The sequence below is a fragment of the Coregonus clupeaformis genome, unplaced genomic scaffold (genome assembly GCF_020615455.1).
Source record: "Coregonus clupeaformis isolate EN_2021a unplaced genomic scaffold, ASM2061545v1 scaf0269, whole genome shotgun sequence".
Taxonomy (NCBI): domain Eukaryota; kingdom Metazoa; phylum Chordata; class Actinopteri; order Salmoniformes; family Salmonidae; genus Coregonus; species Coregonus clupeaformis.
The window spans coordinates 201,018-225,000 of record NW_025533724.1 but is presented as its reverse complement, the minus strand read 5'-3'; the positions used below and the strand labels follow the sequence as shown (position 1 = coordinate 225,000).

The 23,983-nt window shown below is 49.7% G+C and overlaps 1 protein-coding gene across 2 annotated transcripts in view; it reads right to left on the bottom strand.

The window, feature by feature from the left end:
- Window positions 1-23,983, bottom strand: part of LOC121557777 (sodium/potassium-transporting ATPase subunit beta-2) — a 48,836-nt gene that overhangs the window by 9,544 nt on the left and 15,309 nt on the right. For both annotated transcript variants that reach the window (XM_045214493.1, XM_041871250.2), the window contains exons 2-4: window positions 9,777-9,905; window positions 8,395-8,499; window positions 3,741-3,820 (exon numbers count right to left, since the gene is read on the bottom strand). In XM_045214493.1, the coding sequence (XP_045070428.1) occupies window positions 3,741-3,820; window positions 8,395-8,499; window positions 9,777-9,905 (314 nt within the window). The remainder of the gene's footprint in view (window positions 1-3,740; window positions 3,821-8,394; window positions 8,500-9,776; window positions 9,906-23,983) is intronic.

The window sequence follows — 23,983 nt, the reverse complement described above, 5'->3', positions numbered from 1 at the left end:
TAGGGTGGTTAGGGTTAGTGTGGTTAGGGTGGTTAGAGTGGTTAGGGATAGGGTGGTTAGGGTGGTTAGGGATAGGGTGGTTAGGGTGGTTAGAGATAGGGTGGTTAGGGTGGTTAGGGTGGTTAGGGATAGGGTGGTTAGGGTGGTTAGGGATAGGGTGGTTAGGGTGGTTAGAGATAGGGTGGTTAGGGTGGTTAGGGATAGGGTGGTTAGGGTTATTCTGGTTAGGTTGGTTAGAGTGGTTAGGGATAGGGTGGTTAGGGTTAGTGTGGTTAGGATGGTTAGAGTGGTTAGGGATAGGGTGGTTAGGGTTAGTGTGGTTAGGGTGGTTGGAGTTAGGGTGGTTAGAGTGGTTAGGGATAGGGTGGTTAGGGTTAGTGTGATTAAGGGTGGTTAGAGTGGTTAGAGTGGTTAGGGATAGGGTGGTTAGGGTTAGTGTGGTTAGGGTGGTTAGAGTGGTTAGGGATAGGGTGGTTAGGGTGGTTAGGGATAGGGTGGTTAGGGTGGTTAGGGATAGGGTGGTTAGGTTGGTTAGGGTGGTTAGGGTGGTTAGGGATAGGGTGGTTAGGTTGGTTAGGGTGGTTAGGGTGGTTAGGTTGGTTAGGGTGGTTAGGGATAGGGTGGTTAGGGTTAGTGTGGTTAGGGTGGTTAGGATGGTTAGGGATAGGGTGGTTAGGGATAGGGTGGTTAGAGTGGTTAGGGATAGGGTGGTTAGGGTTAGTGTGGTTAGAGTGGTTAGGGATAGGGTGGTTAGGGTTAGTGTGGTTAGGGTGGTTAGAGTGGTTAGGGATAGGGTGGTTAGGGTTAGTGTGGTTAGGGTGGTTAGAGTGGTTAGGGATAGGGTGGTTAGGGTGGTTAGGGATAGGGTGGTTAGGGATAGGGTGGTTAGTGTGGTTAGGGTGGTTAGGGATAGGGTGGTTAGGGTGGTTAGGCATAGGGTGGTTAGGGATAGGGTGGTTAGTGTGGTTAGGGTGGTTAGGGATAGGGTGGTTAGGATGGTTAGGCATAGGGTGGTTAGTGTGGTTAGGGTGGTTAGGGATAGGGTGGTTAGGGTGGTTAGGCATAGGGTGGTTAGGGATAGGGTGGTTAGGGTGGTTAGGGTGGTTGGAGTTAGGGTGGTTAGGGTGGTTAGGGATAGGGTGGTTAGAGTGGTTAGGGATAGGGTGGTTAGGGTGGTTAGGGATAGGGTGGTTAGGGTGGTTAGGGATAGGGTGGTTAGGGATAGGGTGGTTGGGGATAAGGTGGTTAGAGTTAGGGGTGTTAGGGTGGTTAGGTAAAGGGTGGTTAGAGTTAGTGTGGTTAGGGTGGTTAGGAATAGGGTGGTTAGAGTTAGTGTGGTTAGGGTGGTTAGAGTTAGGGTGGTTAGAGTTAGGGGGTTAGGGTGGTTAGGGTGGTTAGGTATAGGGTGGTTAGGGATAGGGTGGTTAGAGTTAGGGGGGTTAGGGTGGTTAGGTATAGGGTGGTTAGAGTTAGTGTGGTTAGGGTGGTTAGGGATAGGGTGGTTAGAGTTAGGGGTGTTAGGGTGGTTAGGGTGGTTAGAGTTAGTGTGGTTAGGGTGGTTAGGGTGGTTAGGTATAGGGTGGTTAGATTTAGGGTGGTTAGGGTGGTTAGGGATAAGGTGGTTAGAGTTAGGGGTGTTAGGGTGGTTAGGTATAGGGTGGTTAGAGTTAGTGTGGTTAGGGTGGTTAGGAATTGGGTGGTTAGAGTTAGTGTGGTTATAGTGGTTAGGGTTAGGGTGGTTAGAGTTAGTGTGGTTAGGGTGGTTAGGGTGGTTAGGTATAGGGTGGTTAGGGATAGGGTGGTTAGAGTTAGGGGGGTTAGGGTGGTTAGGTATAGGGTGGTTAGGGTGGTTAGGGTGGTTAGGTATAGAGTGGTTAGGATGGTTAGGTATAGGGTGGTTAGAGTTAGGGGGGTTAGGGTGGTTAGGTATAGGGTGGTTAGGTATAGGTTGGTTAGGGTGGTTGGGGTGGTTAGGTATAGAGTGGTTAGGATGGTTAGGTATAGGGTGGTTAGAGTTAGGGGGGTTAGGGTGGTTAGGGTGGTTAGGTATAGAGTGGTTAGGATGGTTAGGTATAGGGTGGTTAGAGTTAGGGGGGTTAGGGTGGTTAGGTATAGGGTGGTTAGAGTTAGTGTGGTTATAGTGGTTAGATATAGGGTGGTTAGAGTTAGTGTGGTTAGGGTGGTTAGGGATAGGGTGGTTAGAGTTAGTGTGGTTAGGGTGATTAGGTATAGGGTGGTTAGGGTGGTTAGGTATAGGGTGGTTAGGGTGGTTAGATATAGGGTGGTTAGAGTTAGTGTGGTTAGGGTGGTTAGGTATAGGGTGGTTAGAGTTAGTGTGGTTAGGGTGGTTAGGTATAGGGTGGTTAGGGTGGTTAGAGTTAGGGGGGTTAGGGTGGTTAGATATAGGGTGGTTAGAGTTAGTGTGGTTAGGGTGGTTAGGTATAGGGTGGTTAGGGTGGTTAGGTATAGGGTGGTTAGGGTGGTTAGATATAGGGTGGTTAGAGTTAGTGTGGTTAGGGTGGTTAGAGTTAGTGTGGTTAGGGTGGTTAGATATAGGGTGGTTAGAGTTAGTGTGGTTAGGGTGGTTAGATATAGGGTGGTTAGAGTTAGTGTGGTTAGGGTGGTTAGGTATAGGGTGGTTAGGGTGGTTAGAGTTAGGGGGGTTAGGGTGGTTAGGTATAGGGTGGTTAGGGACAATGTGGTATTATTATGGGTTATTGACCTCGATTCAATATGTTCCGTGTTACAGCGCAATTGAAATTTAAAGGTAATGTTTCCACGTTGGCAAAGACTGCATTCACGGTACACGTTGCATTTGTCGGCTCAACCAGAAATCACCTTTTAATTTCAATCGTGCTATAAACCGTAACTTCCATGATACGGATTGAATCGAGCCCCTAACCAAGTGTATTTGACAGGACAATGCACATCAATCAACATGTCTGTAAATGTGGCAGATTTAGCCAGCTAGTTAGTTCTTTCCTGTGCAAGTAGATTAAAACAGAAAGATTAAGGGCTGGATTCAATCTGTATCGCAGAAGTTCGACGTTATAGCGCGATTGAAATGTAAAGGTAATTTCTGGGTGAGCCGACATATGCCGTGTTTACCGTGAATGCAGTCTCCACAAACTCGGGAATTTCAATTTCAATCACGCTATAACGCGGATCTTCTGCGATACGGTTTGAATCGAGCGCTGTCCTAGCTAGTTGTTAAATGTAGTCTGTTATGATGAGTTTCTAGGGTTTCAAGTGATTACGAATGTAAGGATGTACTTAGACCCTTTTGATGGGGAGTTCATATTAGATATTTAATATGGTACCATGGTTAGTTATAACAGAAGGAGGACATGGCCCTGCCTCTTCCAACTTCCTAACTCCAGAACAAAGATCCACTCTCTCTATATATACACTCTGTTACAAGCCTCTCTCTATATATACACTCTGTTACAAGTCTCTCCACGAACATCTGGTACCCTCCATGGGCACTCCCTTTCTTTGATGTTATTACCCTTTACCCCAAGTCATATATCCTGTCCATCAATTATTCTAAGATCAACCTCAGTAATCTCCTCTGACATAACGGAATGTAGACTCTGTGGCAGCAAACCGCTTATCTACTAACTCTCCCCTGGTCCACACAATACTATGACATGACATCATAACACTATAAAAACCTCATATCATAGTCCCTGCGCAGGAAGATTCAAACATAAAGAGGTTAGGGGTTAGTTGTTCCTCACCTCTCCACTGTCCTCCTGGATGAAGTAATTATCAGGGGGACACTCATCGTTGTTCTGGACCTGCAGGGAGTTGTTGTAGGCTACACACACACACACACACACACACACACACACACACACACACACACACACACACACACACACACACACACACACACACACACACACACACACACACACACACACACACACACACACACACACACACACACACACACACACACACACTTTGTTGGTCATAACATCTCATATTATAGGCTGGTAAAGGGCTTTAAAGCACACACACCCAGACACACACACACACCAGTGTTTCCATTAGTGTCGGCTAATCAGCCGGTTATGGACTCATTTTCAGCAGGTTACTTTTTCCACTTCATATTAACTATGAAATAACAGTAGAGAGGCTATATACAGGGGGTACCGGTACAGAGTCAATGGGAAATAACAGTAGCGAGGCTATATACAGGGGGTACCGGTACAGAGTCAATGTGAAATAACAGTAGGGAGGCTATATACAGGGGGTACCGGTACAGAGTCAATGTGAAATAACAGTAGGGAGGCTATATACAGGGGGTACCGGTACAGAGTCAATGTGCTGGGGTACCGGTTAGGCGAGGTAATTGAGGTAATATGTACATGTAGGTAAAGTGACTATGCATAGATAATAAACAGAGTAGCAGCAGCGTAAAAGAGGGGTGGTGGGGGGGGGGGGCAATGCAAATAGTCCGGATAGCCATTTGATTAGATGTTCAGGAGTCTTATGGCTTGGGGGTAGAAGCTGTTAAGAAGCCTTTTGGACCTAGACTTGGCGCTCTGGTACCGCTTGCCGTGCGGTAGCAGAGAGAACAGTCTATGACTAGGGTGGCTGGAGTCTTTGACAATTTTGAGGGCCTTCGTCTGACACCGCCTGGTATAGAGGTCCTGGATGGCAGGAAGCTTGGCCCCAGTGATGTACTGGGCCGTACGCACTACCCTCTGTAGTGCCTTGCGGTCGGAGGCCAAGCAGTTGCCATACCAGGCAGTGATGCAACCAGTCAAGATGCTCTCGATGGTGCAATCGTCTCCTGAGGGGGAATAGGCTTTGTCGTGCCCTCTTCACGACTGTCTTGGTGTGTTTGGACCATGATAGTTTGTTGGTGATGTGGACACCAAGGAACTTGAAGCTCTCAACCTGTTTCACTACAGCCCCATCGATAAGAATGGGGGCATGCTCAGTCCTCTTTTTTTTCCTGTAGTCCACAATCATCTCCTTTGTCTTGGTCACGTTGAGGGAGAGGTTGTTGTCCTGGCACCACACGGCCAGGTCTCTGACCTCCTCCCTATAGGCTGTCTCATTGTTGTCGGTGATCAGACCTACCACTGTTGTGTCGTCTGCAAAGTTAATGATGGTGTTGGAGTCGTGCCTGGCCATGCAGTCATGGGTGAACAGGGAGTACAGGAGGGGACTGAGCACGCACCCCTGAGGGGCCCCCATGTTGAGGATCAGTTTGGCAGATGTGTTGTTGCCTACCCTTACCACCTGGGGGCGGCCCGTCAGGATGTCCAGGATCCAGTTGCAGAGGGAGGTGTTTAGTCCCAGGGTCCTTAGCTTAGTGATGAGCTTTGAGGGCACTATGGTGTTGAACACTGAGCTGTAGTCAATGAATAGCATTCTCACGTAGGTGTTCCTTTTGTCCAGGTGGGAAAGGGCAGTGTGGAGTGCAATAGAGATTGCATCATCTGTGGATCTGTTGGGGCAGTATGCAAATTGGAGTGGGTCTAGGGTTTCTGGGATAATGGTGTTGATGTGAGCCATGACCAGCCTTTCAAAGCACTTCATGGCTACGGGTCTGTAGTCATTTAGGCAGGTTACCTTAGTGTTCTTGGGCACATGGACTATGGTGGTCTGCTTGAAACATGTTGATATTACAGACTCAGTCAGGGACAGGTTGAAAATGTCAGTGAAGACACTTGCCAGTTGGTCAGCGCATGCTCTGAGTACACGTCCTGGTAATCCGTCTGGCCCTGCGGCCTTGTGAATGTTGACCTGTTTAAAGGTCTCACATTGGCTACGGAGAGCATGATCACATAGTCATCCGGAACAGCTGGTGCTCTCATGCATGCTTCAGTGTTGCTTGCCTCGAAGCGAGCATAGAAGTGATTTAGCTCATCTGGTAGGCTTGTGTCACTGGGCAGCTCGCGGCTGTGCTTCCCTTTGTAGTCTGTAATAGTTTGCAAGCCCTGCCACATCTGACGAGCGTCAGAGCCGGTGTAGTACGATTCAATCTTAGTCCTGTATTGACTCTTTGCCTGTTTGATGGTTCGTCTGAGGTTATAGCGGGATTTCTTATAAGAGTCCCGCTCCTTGAAAGCGACAGCTCTACCCTTTAGCTCAGTGCGGATGTTGTCTGTAATCCATGGCTTCTGGTTGGGGTACGTACGGTCACTGTTGAGGCGACGTCATTGATGAAGCCAGTGACTGATGTGGTTTACTCCTCAATGTCATCGGAAGAATCCCAGAACATATTCCAGTCCTGTACTCATCTGAGTATGACGCTACAAACTTGGTACACCTGTATTTGGGGAGTTTCTCCCATTCTTCTCTGCAGATCCTCTCAAGCTCTGAAAGGTTGGATGGGGAGCGTCGCTGCACAGCTATTTTCAGATCTCTCCTGGGATGTTCGATCGGGTTCAAGTCCGGGCTCTGGCTGGGCCACTCAAGGACATTCAGAGACCTGTCCAGAAGCCACTCCTGCGTTGTCTTGGCTGTGTGCTTAAGGTCATTGTCCTGTTGGAAGGTGAACCTTTGCCCCAGTCTGAGGTCCTGAGCGCTCTGGAGCAGGTTTTCATCAAGGATCTCTCTGTACTTTGCTCCGTTCATCTTTGCCTCGATCCTGACTAGTCTCCCAGTCTCTGCCGCTGAAAAACATCCCCACAGCATGATGTTGCCACCACCATGCTTCACCGTAGGGATGGTGCCAGGTTTCCTCCAGACGTGACGCTTGGCATTCAGGCCAAAGAGTTCAACCTTGGTTTCATCAGACCAGAGAATCTTGTTTCTCATGGTCTGAGAGTCCTTTAGGTGCCTTTTGGCAAACTCCAAGCGGGCTGTCTTGTGCCTTTTACTGAGGAGTGGCTTCCGTCTGACCACTCTATCATAAAGGCCTGATTGGTGGAGTGCTGCAGAGATGGTTGTCCTTCTGGAAGGTTCTCCCATCTCCACAGAGGAACTATGGAGCTCTGTCAGAGTGACCATATATCATGATTATTTTTGTTTTGTTTTGCTAAGTCTACCATCACGTGTGCTACAAAAACACCACTAAACAACAGCCTGTTGCTAGGTGTGAACATTAATTAAAGGGTAACTACACCAAAAGATCTAAAATGGCTTCGATTTTTCCCAGACCTCAAAAGTGGTCTCCTGATGTGGTTTAACTGGAAAACTATATGGAGAAAACTGAATTTGGGAAACAACAAAACAGAATCAGAAAAACATTAAATGGGTTTTCTAGGGCCCTACCTCATGATACTTTAGTATTCATTTAGGCTATGTAAAATCTGAATGATATAATACTGAATAACCCTTTTATTTTTTCAATTAAACCTTTAATTTTTCATGGTAATGTGGGCTATTTACTATATTTGAATAAAATACATAATTTGACTTTAATAAGACTTTAATCTCAAGCAAAGACAGGTTAAATGTTAAAAGGTTAAAGGTTAAAGGTTAAAAGGTTTAATGTTCTCTTAGAAAATAGTCCTGATTGTATAGTCCTAGTCCTAGACGATATCCAAAACAACTGACAATACACTGAATTCAGACATTTTCAGTCATTTAAATTGTAAAGTCATGTCTTTCTACACAATACCACACCACATTTTTCCAATCTGGGAGATAAACTTGATAAAGTATTCAGTAATTTTATATTTGAGATGAAATCAAGGCATTTGAATGTACCAGAGGCCACCCCAAAACATTGAACCCAGTAGCCTGTCTGGCTACTCTATGTACTGGTGGAAAACACTGCACACCTTGGAAAACACTGCACACGGTGGAAAACACTGCACACGGTGGAAAACACTGCACACGGTGGAAAACACTGCACACGGTGGAAAACACTGCACACGGTGGAAAACACTGCACACGGTGGAAAACACTGCACACGGTGGAAAACACTGCACACGGTGGAAAACACTGCACACCTTGGAAAACACTGCACACGGTGGAAAACACTGCACACGGTGGAAAACACTGCACACCGTGGAAAACACTGCACACGGTGGAAACACTGCACACGGTGGAAAACACTGCACACCTTGGAAAACACTGCACACGGTGGAAAACACTGCACACGGTGGAAACACTGCACACGGTGGAAAACACTGCACACGGTGGAAAACACTGCACACGGTGGAAAACACTGCACACGGTGGAAACACTGCACACGGTGGAAAACACTGCACACCTGGAAAACACTGCACACGGTGGAAACACTGCACACGGTGGAAAACACTGCACACGGTGGAAACGTGGGTCTGAGGACGTGTGATGTCATTAATGTTACGTTGTCGATGTACTGTATGTTTTTTGTTTATTGTAAAAAATATATATAATAATAAATAAAGTTAAATTAAATATGACAAAAAAGGAAAACACTGCACACACACATCTTACATCCGAGGAAGTTGTCCAGTGTCTGGGCGTAGATGTCCCAGCTCTCTGTGTCCTTGGTGTTGTAGAGAATCTCCATGGCCTCGCCCCGTGGACGAATCATCATACCTGCAGCACAACAGAGAGGGTTAGAGGTTAGGGGTCAGAGGTCAGGGGTTAGAGAGGTTAGGGGTTAGAGGTTAAGGGGATTAGAGGTCAGAGGTTAAGGGGATTAGAGGTTAGGGGGATTAGAGAGGTTAGGGTGTGTTTACCTGGGGTAACGAGGCGGTCCTGGTAGGTGTGTGTGTGTGTGTGTGTGTGTGTGTGTGTGTGTGTGTGTGTGTGTGTGTGTGTGTGTGTACCTGGGGTAACGAGGCGGTCCTGGTAGGTGTGTGTGTGTGTGTGTGTGTGTGTGTGTGTGTTTACCTGGGGTAACGAGGCGGTCCTGGTAGGTGTGTGTGTGTGTGTGTGTGTGTGTGTGTGTGTGTGTGTGTGCCTGGGGTAACGAGGCGGTCCTGGTAGGTGTGTGTGTGTGTGTGTGTGTGTGTGTGTGTGTGTGTGTACCTGGGGTAACGAGGCGGTCCTGGTAGGTGTGTGTGTGTGTGTGTGTGTGTGTGTGTGTGTGTGTGTGTGTGTGTGTGTGTGTACCTGGGGTAACGAGGCGGTCCTGGTAGGTGTGTGTGTGTGTGTGTGTGTGTGTGTGTGTGTACCTGGGGTAACGAGGCGGTCCTGATAGGTGTGTGTGTGTGTGTGTGTGTGTGTGTGTGTGTGTGTGTGTACCTGGGGTAACGAGGCGGTCCTGGTAGGTGTGTGTGTGTGTGTGTGTGTGTGTGTGTGTGTGTGTGTGTGTACCTGGGGTAACGAGGCGGTCCTGATAGGTGTGTGTGTGTGTGTGTGTGTGTGTGTGTACCTGGGGTAACGAGGCGGTCCTGGTAGGTGTGTGTGTGTGTGTGTGTGTGTGTGTGTGTACCTGGGGTAACGAGGCGGTCCTGGTAGGTGTGTGTGTGTGTGTGTGTGTGTGTGTGTGTGTACCTGGGGTAACGAGGCGGTCCTGATAGGTGTGTGTGTGTGTGTGTGTGTGTGTGTGTACCTGGGGTAACGAGGCGGTCCTGGTAGGTGTGTGTGTGTGTGTGTGTGTGTGTGTGTACCTGGGGTAACGAGGCGGTCCTGGTAGGTGTGTGTGTGTGTGTGTGTGTGTGTGTGTGTGTGTGTGTGTGTGTGTGTGTGTGTGTGTGTACCTGGGGTAACGAGGCGGTCCTGATAGGTGTGTGTGTGTGTGTGTGTGTGTGTGTGTGTGTGTGTGTGTGTGTGTGTGTGTGTGTGTGTGTGTGTGTGTGTGGACCTGGGGTAACGAGGCGGTCCTGATAGGTGTGTGTGTGTGTGTGTGTGTGTGTGTGTGTGTGTACCTGGGGTAACGAGGCGGTCCTGGTAGGTAGGTTTATAGTCGTCCAGTGTTAGCAGCATCACGTACATGGTCAGGACAAACATTCCACCCAGGAATATATAGAACACCAGGTAGAACAGCAGGATAAGACCTGGAACACACATATATACACCATCACACACCATCACACACCATCACACACCATCACATACACACCATCAAACACCATCACACACACACCATCACACACCATCACACACCATCACACACCATCACATACACACCATCACACACCATCACACACACACCATCACACACACCATCACACACCATCACACACACACCATCACACACACCATCACACACCATCACACACACACCATCACACACCATCACACACACACCATCACACACACACACACCATCACATACACACCATCACACACCATCACACACCATCACACACACACACACCATCACATACACACCATCACACACCATCACACACACACCATCACACACACACCATCACACACACCATCACACACACACCATCACACACACCATCACACACATATACACCATCACACACCATCACACACACCATCACACAACATCACACACCATCACACACCATCACATACACACCATCACACACCATCACACACCATCACACATACACACACACCATCACACACACAACATCACACACCATCACACACCATCACACACCATCACACACCATCACACACCATACACACCATCACACACCATCACACACCACACACACCACACACAACATCACACACACAACATCACACACCATCACACACCATCACACACCATCACACACCATCACACACCATCACACACACACCATCACACACACCATCACATACCATCACACACCATCACACACCATCACACACCATCACACACCATCACACACACACCATCACACACACCATCACACACCATCACACACACACCATCACACACACACACACCATCACATACACACCATCACACACCATCACACACCATCACACACCATCACACACACACCATCACACACACCATCACACACCATCACACACACACCATCACACACACACACACCATCACATACACACCATCACACACCATCACACACCATCACACACACACACACCATCACATACACACCATCACACACCATCACACACACACCATCACACACACACCATCACACACCATCACACACACCATCACACACACACCATCACACACACCATCACACACATATACACCATCACACACCATCACACACACCATCACACAACATCACACACCATCACACACCATCACATACACACCATCACACACCATCACACATACACACACACCATCACACACACAACATCACACACCATCACACACCATCACACACCATCACACACCATCACACACCATACACACCATCACACACCATCACACACCACACACACCACACACAACATCACACACACAACATCACACACCATCACACACCATCACACACCATCACACACCATCACACACCATCACACACACACCATCACACACACCATCACATACCATCACACACCATCACACACCATCACACACCATCACACACCATCACACACACACCATCACACACCATCACACACCATCACACACACACCATCACACACACCATCACACACCATCACACATACCATCACACACATATACACCATCACACACCATCACACACACCATCACACAACATCACACAACATCACACACCATCACACACCATCACATACACACCATCACACACCATCACACACCATCACACACACCATCACACAACATCACACAACATCACATACCATCACACACCATCACACACCATCACATACCATCACCCACACACCATCACACACCATCACACACCATCACACACCACACACACATACACACCATCACACACCATCACACACACACCATCACACACCACACACACATACACACACACCACACACAACATCACACACACAACATCACACACCATCACACACCATCACACACCATCACACACCATCACACACACACACCATAACACACCATAACACACCATCACACACCATCACACACACACCATCACACACACCATCACACACCATCACACACCATCACACATACCATCACACATACCATCACACATACCATCACACACATATACACCATCACACACCATCACACAACATCACACAACATCACACACCATCACACACCATCACACACCATCACACAACATCACACACCATCACACACCATCACACACCATCACACACCATCACACACACAACATCACACACCATCACACACCATCACACACCATCACATACACACCATCACACACCATCACACACCATCACACACCATCACACACCATCACACACCATCACACACCATCACACACCATCACATACACACCATCACACAACATCACACACCACACATTAGCTGTGGTCGGGAGAGGTTGTGTTTTCTCTAGCAGGAGGTAAGCTTGGCTTCTTATATGGTGTTGAGTAAAGCTTAAACCATGTATTTAGATTGTAGTTAGGTATTGTAGGTAGTTTATTTAGGTAGTTATTTAGGTAGTTATTGTAGGTTTCTGTAGGTAATTATTGTAGCTAAGTATTGTTTACGGCGGAGCCCGGCGAAGCACGAGGCTAGCTAGCTAGCGGGTAGCTACTGGTAACATTTAGCAACGGTGGAGAGTTGTTTCCAATGTTATTTCACGCTTAAGAGTACCTGTAATTAAGCCAGCTAGCTACCTACCATTCAGCCGTTTTTCTAACCTCATTATCTGAGCCATCAACGTTAGGTAGTTAGTAGCTACTGTACTTAATTACACCTACTGATTGCAGAAGACAAATGTCAGCTGGCGTCGGGTAAGTTTGGCTTTATACATAGCTTGGGCTTTGTCGAGTAAGGCTTAATTATGTATTTAGATCGTAGTTAGGTATTGTAGGTAGGCCCGCAGCACGAAGCTAGCTAGCTAGCCGTTTTTCAAACAAAGTCAACACAGTAGCCATTGCTAGCTAGCCAACACGACCAGCTAACTGTACTGTAGCAGCTAAATACAATATATTTGTGCTAGCTAGCCAACGTTTAATTTTTGCTGCGTTATGAAAGGAACTAGACACGGACACGAATTATCTGTTTAGTGTGTTAACACACTATTGGTAGTTTGTTGTAACCAAGTATTGGTGCTAAACTGTGTGTTATTGGATGCTAGCATGCTAGTTAGCTATGGCGTCATAGTAAGGCATCGTGGGCTGTTGTGGGTAGTTATTGTAGGTTAGCATTGTTTTGGCGGTGCCGGTGTAGTACCAAGCTAGCTAGCTAGCCGTTTTTCAAACAAAGTCAACACAGTAGCCACTGCTAGCTAGCCAACACGACCAGCTAACTGTACTGTAGCAGCTAAATACAATATACTTGTGCTAGCTAGCCAACGTTTAATTATTGCTGCGTTATGAAAGGAACTAGACACGGACACGAATTATCTGTTTAGTGTGTTAACACACTATTGGTAGTTTGTTGTAACCAAGTATTGGTGCTAAACTGTGTGTTATTGGATGCTAGCATGCTAGTTAGCTATGGTGTCATAGTTAGGCATCGTGGGCTGTTGTGGGTAGTTATTGTAGGTTAGCATTGTTTTCGGCGGTGCGGGTGTAGTACTAAGCTAGCTAGCTAGCCGTTTTTCAAACAAAGTCAACACAGTAGCCATTGCTAGCTAGCCAACACGACCAGCTAACTGTACTGTAGCAGCTAAATACAATATATTTGTGCTAGCTAGCCAACGTTTAATTATTGCTGCGTTATGAAAGGAACTAGACACGGACACGAATTATCTGTTTAGTGTGTTAACACACTATTGGTAGTTTGTTGTAACCAAGTATTGGTGCTAAACTGTGTGTTATTGGATGCTAGCATGCTAGTTAGCTATGGCGTCATAGTAAGGCATCGTGGGCTGTTGTGGGTAGTTATTGTAGGTTAGCATTGTTTTCGGCGGTGCCGGGTGTAGCACGAAGCTAGCTAGCTAGCCGTTTTTCAAACAAAGTCAACACAGTAGCCACTGCTAGCTAGCCAACACGACCAGCTAACTGTACTGTAGCAGCTAAATACAATATACTTGTGCTAGCTAGCCAACGTTTAATTATTGCTGCGTTATGAAAGGAACTAGACACGGACACGAATTATCTGTTTAGTGTGTTAACACACTATTGGTAGTTTGTTGTAACCAAGTATTGGTGCTAAACTGTGTGTTATTGGATGCTAGCATGCTAGTTAGCTATGGTGTCATAGTTAGGCATCGTGGGCTGTTGTGGGTAGTTATTGTAGGTTAGCATTGTTTTGGCGGTGCCGGTGTAGCACGAAGCTAGCTAGCTAGCCGTTTTTCAAACAAAGTCAACACAGTAGCCATTGCTAGCTAGCCAACACGACCAGCTAACTGTACTGTAGCAGCTAAATACAATATATTTGTGCTAGCTAGCCAACGTTTAATTTTTGCTGCGTTATGAAAGGAACTGAGACACGGACACGAATTATCTGTTTAGTGTGTTAACACACTATTGGTAGTTTGTTGTAACCAAGTATTGGTGCTAAACTGTGTGTTATTGGATGCTAGCATGCTAGTTAGCTATGGCGTCATAGTAAGGCATCGTGGGCTGTTGTGGGTAGTTATTGTAGGTTAGCATTGTTTTCGGCGGTGCCGGTGTATACCGAAGCTAGCTAGCTAGCCGTTTTTCAAACAAAGTCAACACAGTAGCCACTGCTAGCTAGCCAACACGACCAGCTAACTGTACTGTAGCAGCTAAATACAATATACTTGTGCTAGCTAGCCAACGTTTAATTATTGCTGCGTTATGAAAGGAACTAGACACGGACACGAATTATCTGTTTAGTGTGTTAACACACTATTGGTAGTTTGTTGTAACCAAGTATTGGTGCTAAACTGTGTGTTATTGGATGCTAGCATGCTAGTTAGCTATGGTGTCATAGTTAGCTAGCTGAATAAAGTAAGTTGAGTCTATTCCTTGAAACATTGAACCGCTGTAGTTCACAACAATTCTAATTTCTAAAAGTGGAAGTTGGGAGAGTTTTTTGTTCGGGTGGTTCAGTGAAACAATTATAGTTTCTGAGGTGGAAGTTTTGGTGAGGAGGCCCTACTCTCTCCTTTCCCAGATGTTTAGTTCATTTCATTCCGATCTCCTCTGCATTATTGTAGCCATTTGCTACAGCCTGTCAACTATGCCTCTGCCTATCCCTGTTCTCTCCTCTCCCGCACAGGCTACACAAACGCCTCACACCGCGTGGCTGCTGCCTCTCTAACCTGGTGGTCCCTGCACGCACCCCCACACCTGGAGTTCCAGGTCTCAGGCAGCCTCTGGAACTGCCGTTCTGCTGCCAACAAAGCTGACTTCATCCCAGCCTATGCTAACCTCCAGTCCCTCGACTTCCTGGCGCTGACGGAAACATGGATTACCACTGAAAACACTGCTACTCCTACTGCTCTCTCCTCGTCTGACCATGTGTTCTCGCATACCCCGAGAGCATCTGGTCAGAGGGGTGGTGGCACAGGAATCCTCATCTCTCCCAAGTGGACATTCTCAATTTTTCCCCTAACCCATCTGTCTATCTCCTCATTTGAATTCCATGCTGTCACAGTCACTAGCCCATTTAAGCTTAATATCCTTGTCATCTATCGCCCTCCAGGTTCCCTTGGAGAGTTCATCAATGAGCTTGACGCCTTGATAAGTTCCTTTCCTGAGGATGGCTCACCCCTCACAGTTTTGGGGGATTTCAACCTCCCTACGTCTACATTTGTGTCACGGTTCAGACAGACGACCAGAGGACCACAATTGCGTCACACCAGAAAGTTTATTAAACTTAAGGGAAAAGGGAAGTAGGGAGTGAATGAAGGCTCCAGGGGTAACAGGGATCCCGTCCAATGCGCTGGGTCTGTGCCCCCCCCAGTGGCAGCGATGCGTCCTATGAAGCCGGTGGTGGGTGGTCCAGAAGTCCTGGGGGGGGGGGAGACACAGACACAACAGGGCGGAATGAAACCAGGCAGCAGTACAGTTCAAGGGAAATCCAAAATACGTAGTAGCAAGGCAGAAGGCTGGTCAGAGTTACCGGGATTGAAGAGTAGTCAGGAGTCGTAATGGCAGAAGCAGGTCTGGATCTCCTGAGGCAGAAGAGTATCCAAAAAACAGGCAGGTCCGGGGTCACAAAACCAGGGTGAGCCAGAAGCGCGAGCAAACAGGTTCCGGGTGTGAGCTTTGCAGACGATCTGACACCGGAGAGCTGAAAGACAGGGCCTTAAATACTGGGAGAGGTTAGTGGGTAATGCAGCGCAGCTGGCAGAGTAATTAGAGCCGAGCAGAGCAGGGACAGGTGGAGCTAGTTAGGCTGAGTAGAGAGAGGGAGGTGAGCAGAGTGGAAGATAGTGGAAACAAATTAAGGTGGTAACCCGGTGGAGTGAGAGGGCTCATGACAGAACCCCCAAGGGACGGCCCCAGAAGTCCCAAGAGCAACACCACGCCGGGCGGGAGGAGGGGAGCCGGAGGAGGGCTAGAACTCCTCCGAACGGTCCAGTGAACGTCCTCATCCTCGGAGGAAGCCGGAGGGCCGTGGTCGGGAGATGGGACAGGTCCCGAGACAGGATCAGGCACAGGACAGGAAGCCGAGCGGGCCGGACGGTTGGGGACCCCTCTGGGGCGGCCCCTACGGATTGCAGGTTGATCCGGATGCCGTTGAGTGGAAAGCGGTGATGAGAGTCCTATCCACAATCCGACTAGCTGGCACCCAGGTCCTTTCCTCAGGTCCATAGCCCTCCCAGTCAATGAGGTACTGGAGACCCCTACCCCTCCGTCTGGACCGAAGCAGGCGGCGGACGGTGTAAACCAGACCACCATCGACGAGCCGTGGAGGAGGAGGACCAGGCGCAGCAGGGACCAGCGGACTCTCATGGATGGGCTTAATCTTAGACACATGGAAAGTGGGGTGCACCCTCAGGGAATTAGGCAGTTGGAGCCGGACAGCAGTTGGGCTAATCACTCTTATGATAGGGAATGGGCCAATGAACCGAGGTGCCAGCTTCTGCGACTCCACCCTGAGTGGCAGGTTCTTCGATGACAACCACACCCTTTGACCAACATGGTAGGTGGGAGCAGGAATTCTCCGACGGTTGGCCCCGGTAGTGTAGCTGGCAACGGACCTGAGGAGTGTGGCTCGGGCTTGTGACCAGGTGCGGCGACATCGACGGGCAAAAGCAAGTGCAGATGGGCAAGTAACCTCCTCCTCCTGGCTGGCAAATAGAGGAGGCTGGTATCCATAAACACATTGGAAAGGGGACATACCGATGGCAGAGCAGGTCAGAGAATTGTGTGCGTACTCCACCCATGTCAATTGCTGCGACCAGGAGTGGGGGTTGCGTGAAGTCATGCATCGCAGTGCCTTCTCGAGCTCCTGATTAGCCCGCTCTGACTGCCCATTGGATTGGGGATGGAATCCGGAAGTCAGACTGACTGTGGCTCCCAGCAGGTGACAGAACTCCTTCCAAAAGCGGAGGAGAATTGTGGACCACGGTCAGAAACAACATCCCTTGGCAGTCCGTGGATCCGGAAGACGTGTTCCAGGACCACCTGGGCGGTCTCCTTGGCGGTTGGGAGCTTGGGGAGGGGAATGAAGTGTGCCATCTTGCTGAAACGGTCAACGATGGTGAGAATGACGGTCATGCCACTTGAAGGGGGGCAGCCCCGTGACAAAGTCAAGGGCGATGTGAGACCAGGGACGTCTGGGCACAGGCAGGGGCTGCAGCAATCCGGCTGGGGGCTGGCAGGACGACTTGTGTTGGTTGCAGATGGGGCAGGCTTGGACGAATTCCCGTACATCCTTCCTCAGAGAGGGCCACCAGAACCTCTGGGCGAGCAGGTTGTAAGTGCGGGTGGAGCCAGGGTGACAAGCTAGGCGGGAGTCATGTCCCCACTGAATGACCTGGGACCTCAGGTCTTCGGGGACAAAAAGGCGGTCAGCTGGGCAAGTGCTGGGACCTGGCTGGTTACGGAGAGCCTCCAGCACCTGTTCCTCAACAGCCCAGGTCAGAGCTGCAACGATGCAGGGACTTGGCAGAATCGACACAGGGTCCTTGGAGGGGGTGTCATCCTTCTGGAATTGACGGGAGAGGGCGTCTGGCTTGGTGTTGCGTGATCCAGGCCGGTATGACAGAGTGAAATTAAACCTGGTGAAGAACAGGGCCCAGCGGGACTGCCTGGGTTCAACCGTTTGGCCGTCGCGGATGTACTCCAAGTTCTTATGATCGGTCCAAACGAGAAATGGAATGGTGGACCCCTCCAGCCAGTGACGCCACTCCTCCAAGGCAAGTTTCACAGCCAGCAGCTCACGGTTCCCTGTGTCGTAATTGCACTCAGAGGGGGACAACCGACGTGAGAAAAAGGCACAGGGATGGAGCTTCCTATCCTCCGCAGCCCACTGAGAAATCACAGCACCAACTCCCACATCCGAGGCGTCCACCTCCACAATGAATTGCCGGTCCACATCAGGCATCTGGAGGATGGGAGCGGAGGTGAACCTCACCTTGAGGGTACTGAAGGCTTTGTCGGCTGCTGGGGTCCAGGTGAAGGGTTGCTTGGTGCTGGTTAGAGCAGTGAGAGGGGCAGCAACGGTACTGTAGTTCCGGATAAACTTCCTATAGAAGTTAGCAAACCCCAGAAACTGTTGCAGCTTCTTTCTGTTCTCCGGAACTGGCCATGAAGTGACTGCTGATACTTTGGCAGGATCCATTTGGATACTTCCTTCTGCCACTATGTACCCCAGGAAGGCCACTGTCTTGACGTGAAACTCACATTTCTCTGCCTTGGCGTAGAGGGGAATTCTCCAGAAGACGATGAAGGACTTGCTGGACATGGCGGGTGTGTTCAGACAGGTTTCTGGAGTAAATTAAGATGTCATCCAGGTAAACGAAGACAAACTTGTTTAACATGTCCCGCAGTACATCATTCACTAGAGCCTGGAACACAGCAGGAGCATTGGTGAGGCCAAAAGGCATAACCAGATACTCGTAGTGGCCTGTTGGTGTATTGAATGCGGTTTTCCATTCATCTCCCTCCCGGATCCGCACTAGGTGGTAAGCGTTTCTGAGATCCAACTTGGTAAAAACAGTGGCTCCCTGGAGCAACTCAAAAGCAGAGGTGAGCAGAGGCAGAGGGTAACGGTTTTCACTGTGATGTCGTTGAGTCCCCTGTAGTCGATGCAGGGGCGAAGAGATCCGTCCTTCTTCCCCACAAAGAAGAAGCCAGCACCAGCAGGAGATGAAGATGAACGGATTAATCCTGCGGACAGAGAGCCATTGATGTAGTCCTCCATGGACTTTCTTTCAGGAGCAGACAACGAATAAAGACGACCCCTTGGAGGAGCTGTTCCAGGGAGGAGGTCGATGGCACAGTCGTACGGTCGGTGAGGGGGCAGAGATGTGGCTCTTGCTTTGTTAAACACCTCTCTGAGACCATGGTAGCATTCTGGGACATTGGAGAGGTCAGGAGCGGAGTTAGTAGGTACTGGCCGAGGGGGTAGTGCGGCAGCAAGCAGGCAGGTTCGGTGGCAGTCCTCTCCCCCACTCCCTGATCACCCCGGTCACCCAGTCGAGCTGAGGGTTGTGCCGGCGGAGCCATGGGTAACCCAGGATGAGGGGTTGGCCTGGAGAGGGGAGCAGGTGAAACTGGATAGTTTCTTGATGGTTTCCGGACAGACCCATCGAGACCGGGGCCGTGACATGAGTGACCGATCCGAGTAAGTGTCCGTCCAGTGCCCGGGCAGGAATAGGAGGTGTCAAACGGAGGTTCTCCAGTCCCAGTTGGCGTGCCAGCTTGATGTCCATTATGTTGGCTTCGGCGCCAGAATCCACCAGAGCAGCCAGGGTGTGAGTTGAGTCAGAGAGGCGGAGGTGAACTTGCAGCAGGGTTTGCGGTCGGAGGACTGGATGGTCATTGAACTCAACCGGACTCCCCTACGCCCGGTGAGCTTCGGCCCTTTAAAGGGCAGGTTACCACACGATGTCCATCACCTCCACAATAGAGGCAGAGGTTTGAGGTGAAGCGGCGCTGGCGCTCTGCAGGAGTGAGGGAGGCTCGCCCAATCTCCATAGGCTCAGACTGATCAAGCTGACCTGGGTGAGTGGCAGTAGATGACAGGAGCCCAGTCGGATCTCTCCGAATGCCGGTAGTAGGTGGACCTTGGCGCCCCCCTCTCACGACGACGGGTCTGTATCCTTCTGTCGATCCTGACAGTCAGTGCGATGGCTTCATCAAGAGTGGAAGGCAGTTCATGGGAGACCAACTCGTCCTTGATATAGTCAGCCAAACTATGGAAGAACGCGTCCACCAACGATGGTGTGTTCCAAGAACTTCGTCTAGCCAGGGTTCGGAAGTCGATGGAATGGTCTGCGACTGTACGTCTGCCTTGTCGAATACTGAACAGTTCACGAGACGCCTCTGCGGTGGGTGAATCCAGGTCAAACACCTTCAGCATCTCCTCAGCAAACAGGTCGAAGGTTGCACATGCGGGGGTTTGACGTTCGAACTCTGCTGTTCCCCAGAGTCGAGCTCGGCCCGTCAGGTGAGTGATGGCATACCCAACTTTAGCCCCCTCCGTGGCGAAGGTCCTTGGCTGCAAGGAGAACTGAAGTCGGCAGCTAGTCAGGAATGGCCGGACCTGGGTTGAATCGCCGTTGAACCGCTCGGGGTTTCCAATCTTGGGTTCCGGAGCAGCGGCTGCAATGACCGGGGCAGGTAACTCGGGGCTGGGCTGGTGGGCAGACTGGCTGGGGTAAGGTTGGTGAGGAGTTGAATGATCATGGCGAGTTGTTGTTGCTGCTGCTGGAACTGCTGCTCATGCTCATCGGTTTCCATGTCGGGGAAAGTGTGCGCTGAGTCCATAATGGTCAGATCGTACTGTCACGGTTCAGACAGACGACCAGAGGACCACAATTGCGTCACACCAGAAAGTTTATTAAACTTAAGGGAAAAGGGAAGTAGGGAGTGAATGAAGGCTCCAGGGGTAACAGGGATCCCGTCCAATGCGCTGGGTCTGTGCCCCCCAGTGGCAGCGATGCGTCCTATGAAGCCGGTGGTGGGTGGTCCAGAAGTCCTGGGGGGGGGGAGACACAGACACAACAGGGCGGAATGAAACCAGGCAGCAGTACAGTTCAAGGGAAATCCAAAATACGTAGTAGCAAGGCAGAAGGCTGGTCAGAGTTACCGGGATTGAAGAGTAGTCAGGAGTCGTAATGGCAGAAGCAGGTCTGGATCTCCTGAGGCAGAAGAGTATCCAAAAAACAGGCAGGTCCGGGGTCACAAAACCAGGGTGAGCCAGAAGCGCGAGCAAACAGGTTCCGGGTGTGAGCTTTGCAGACGATCTGACACCGGAGAGCTGAAAGACAGGGCCTTAAATACTGGGAGAGGTTAGTGGGTAATGCAGCGCAGCTGGCAGAGTAATTAGAGCCGAGCAGAGCAGGGACAGGTGGAGCTAGTTAGGCTGAGTAGAGAGAGGGAGGTGAGCAGAGTGGAAGATAGTGGAAACAAATTAAGGTGGTAACCCGGTGGAGTGAGAGGGCTCATGACAATTTGACTCATTTCTCTCTGCCTCCTTCTTTCCACTCCTCTCCTCTTTTGACCTCACCCTCTCACCGTCCCCCCCTACTCACAAGGCAGGCAATACGCTAGACCTCATCTTTACTAGATGCTGCTCTTCTACTAATCTCACTGCAACTCCCCTCCATGTCTCCGACCACTACTTTGTTTCCTTTTCTCTCTCGCTCTCCTCCAACACTACTCACTCTGCCCCACTAAACTCCCTGCCGACCTGGCATCTTTTCACTCCCTCCTCTCTACATTTTCTTCATCTGTTTCTGCTGCTAAGGCCACCTTCTACCACTCTAAATTCCAAGCATCTGCCTCTAACCCTAGGAAGCTCTTTGCCACATTTTCCTCCCTGCTGAATCCTCCCCCCCCTCCTCTCTCTCTGTGGATGACTTCGTCAACCACTTTGAAAAGAAGGTTGACGACATCCGATCCTCGTTTGTTAAGTCTAATGACACTGCTGGTCCTACTCACACTGCCCTACCCTATGCTTTGACTTCTTTCTCCCCTCTCTCTCCAGATAAAATCCTGCGACTTGTGACTGCAGGCCGCCCAACAACCTGCCCGCTTGACCCCATCCCCTCCTCTCTTCTCCAGACCATCTCCGGTGACCTTCTCCCCTACCTCACCTCGCTGATCAACTCATCCTTGACCGCTGGCTATGTCCCTTCCGTCTTCAAGAGAGCGAGAGTTGCACCCCTTCTCAAAAAACCAACACTCGATCCCACTGATGTCAACAACTACAGACCAGTATCCCTTCTTTCTTTTCTTTCCAAAACTATTGAGCGTGCCGTCTTTAGCCAACTCTCTTGCTATCTCTCTCAGAATGACCTTCTTGATCCAAACCAGTCAGGTTTCAGGACTGGTCATTCAACTGAGACTGCTCTTCTCTGTGTCACGGAGGCTCTCCGCACTGCTAAAGCTAACTCTCTCTCCTCTGCTCTTGTCCTTCTAGACCTGTCTGCTGCCTTTGATACTGTGAACCATCAGATCCTCCTCTCCACCCTCTCCGAGCTGGGCATCTCCGGCGCGGCTCACTCCTGGATTGCGTCCTACCTGACCGGTCGCTCCCTACCAAGTGGCGTGGCGAGAAGCTGTCTCCGCACCACGTGCTCTCACCACTGGTGTCCCCCAGGGCTCAGTTCTAGGCCCTCTCCTATTCTCCCTATACACCAAGTCACTTGGCTCTGTCATATCCTCACATGGCCTCTCCTATCATTGCTACGCTGACGATACACAACTAATCTTCTCCTTTCCCCCTTCTGATAACCAGGTGGCGAATCGCATCTCTGCATGTCTGGCAGACATATCAGTATGGATGACGGATCACCACCTCAAGCTGAACCCTGGCAAGACGGAGCTGCTCTTCCTCCCGGGGAAGGACTGCCCGTTCCATGATCTCGCCATCACGGTTGACAACTCCGTTGTGTCCTCCTCCCAGAGTGCGAAGAGCCTTGGCGTGACCCTGGACAACACCCTGTCGTTCTCCGCTAACATCAAGGCGGTGACCCGATCCTGCAGGTTCATGCTCTACAACATTCGGAGAGTACGACCCTGCCTTACACAGGAAGCGGCACAGGTCCTAATCCAGGCACTTGTCATCTCCCGTCTGGATTACTGCAACTTCGCTGTTGGCTGGCCTCCCTGCCTGTGCCATTAAACCCCTACAACTCATCCAGAATGCCGCAGCCCGTCTGGTGTTCAACCTTCCCAAGTTCTCTCACGTCACCCCCCTCCTCCGCACACTCCACTGGCTTCCAGTTGAAGCTCGCATCCGTTACAAGACCATGGTGCTTGCCTATGGAGCAGTGAGGGGAACGGCACCTCCGTACCTTCAGGCTCTGATCAGTCCCTACACCCAAACGAGGGCATTGCGTTCATCCACCTCTGGCCTGCTGGCTCCCTTCCTCTGCGGAAGCATAGTTCCCGCTCAGCCCAGTCAAAACTGTTCGCTGCTCTGGCACCCCAATGGTGGAACAAGCTCCCTCACGACGCCAGGACAGCGGAGTCACTCACCACCTTCCGGAGACATTTGAAACCCCACCTCTTTAAGGAATACCTGGGATAGGATAAAGTAATCCTTCTACCCCCCCCAAAAAAAAAGAAAAAAGAAAAAAAGAAAAAATAAAAAAATTGTAAAGTGGTTATCCCACTGGCTATAGGGTGAATGCACCAATTTGTAAGTCGCTCTGGATAAGAGCGTCTGCTAAATGACGTAAATGTGCCCTTGAGCAAGGCACTTAACCCTAATTGCTCCTGTAAGTCGCTCTGGATAAGAGCGTCTGCTAAATGACTAAAATGTAAAATGTAAAATGTACATACACACCATCACATACACAACTTCATACACCATCACATCACACACCATCACATACACACCATCACATACACAACTTCATACACCATCACATCACACACCATCACATACACACCATCACACACACACACACCATCACACACACAACATTACATACACATCATCACACACACATACACCATCACATCACACACACCATCA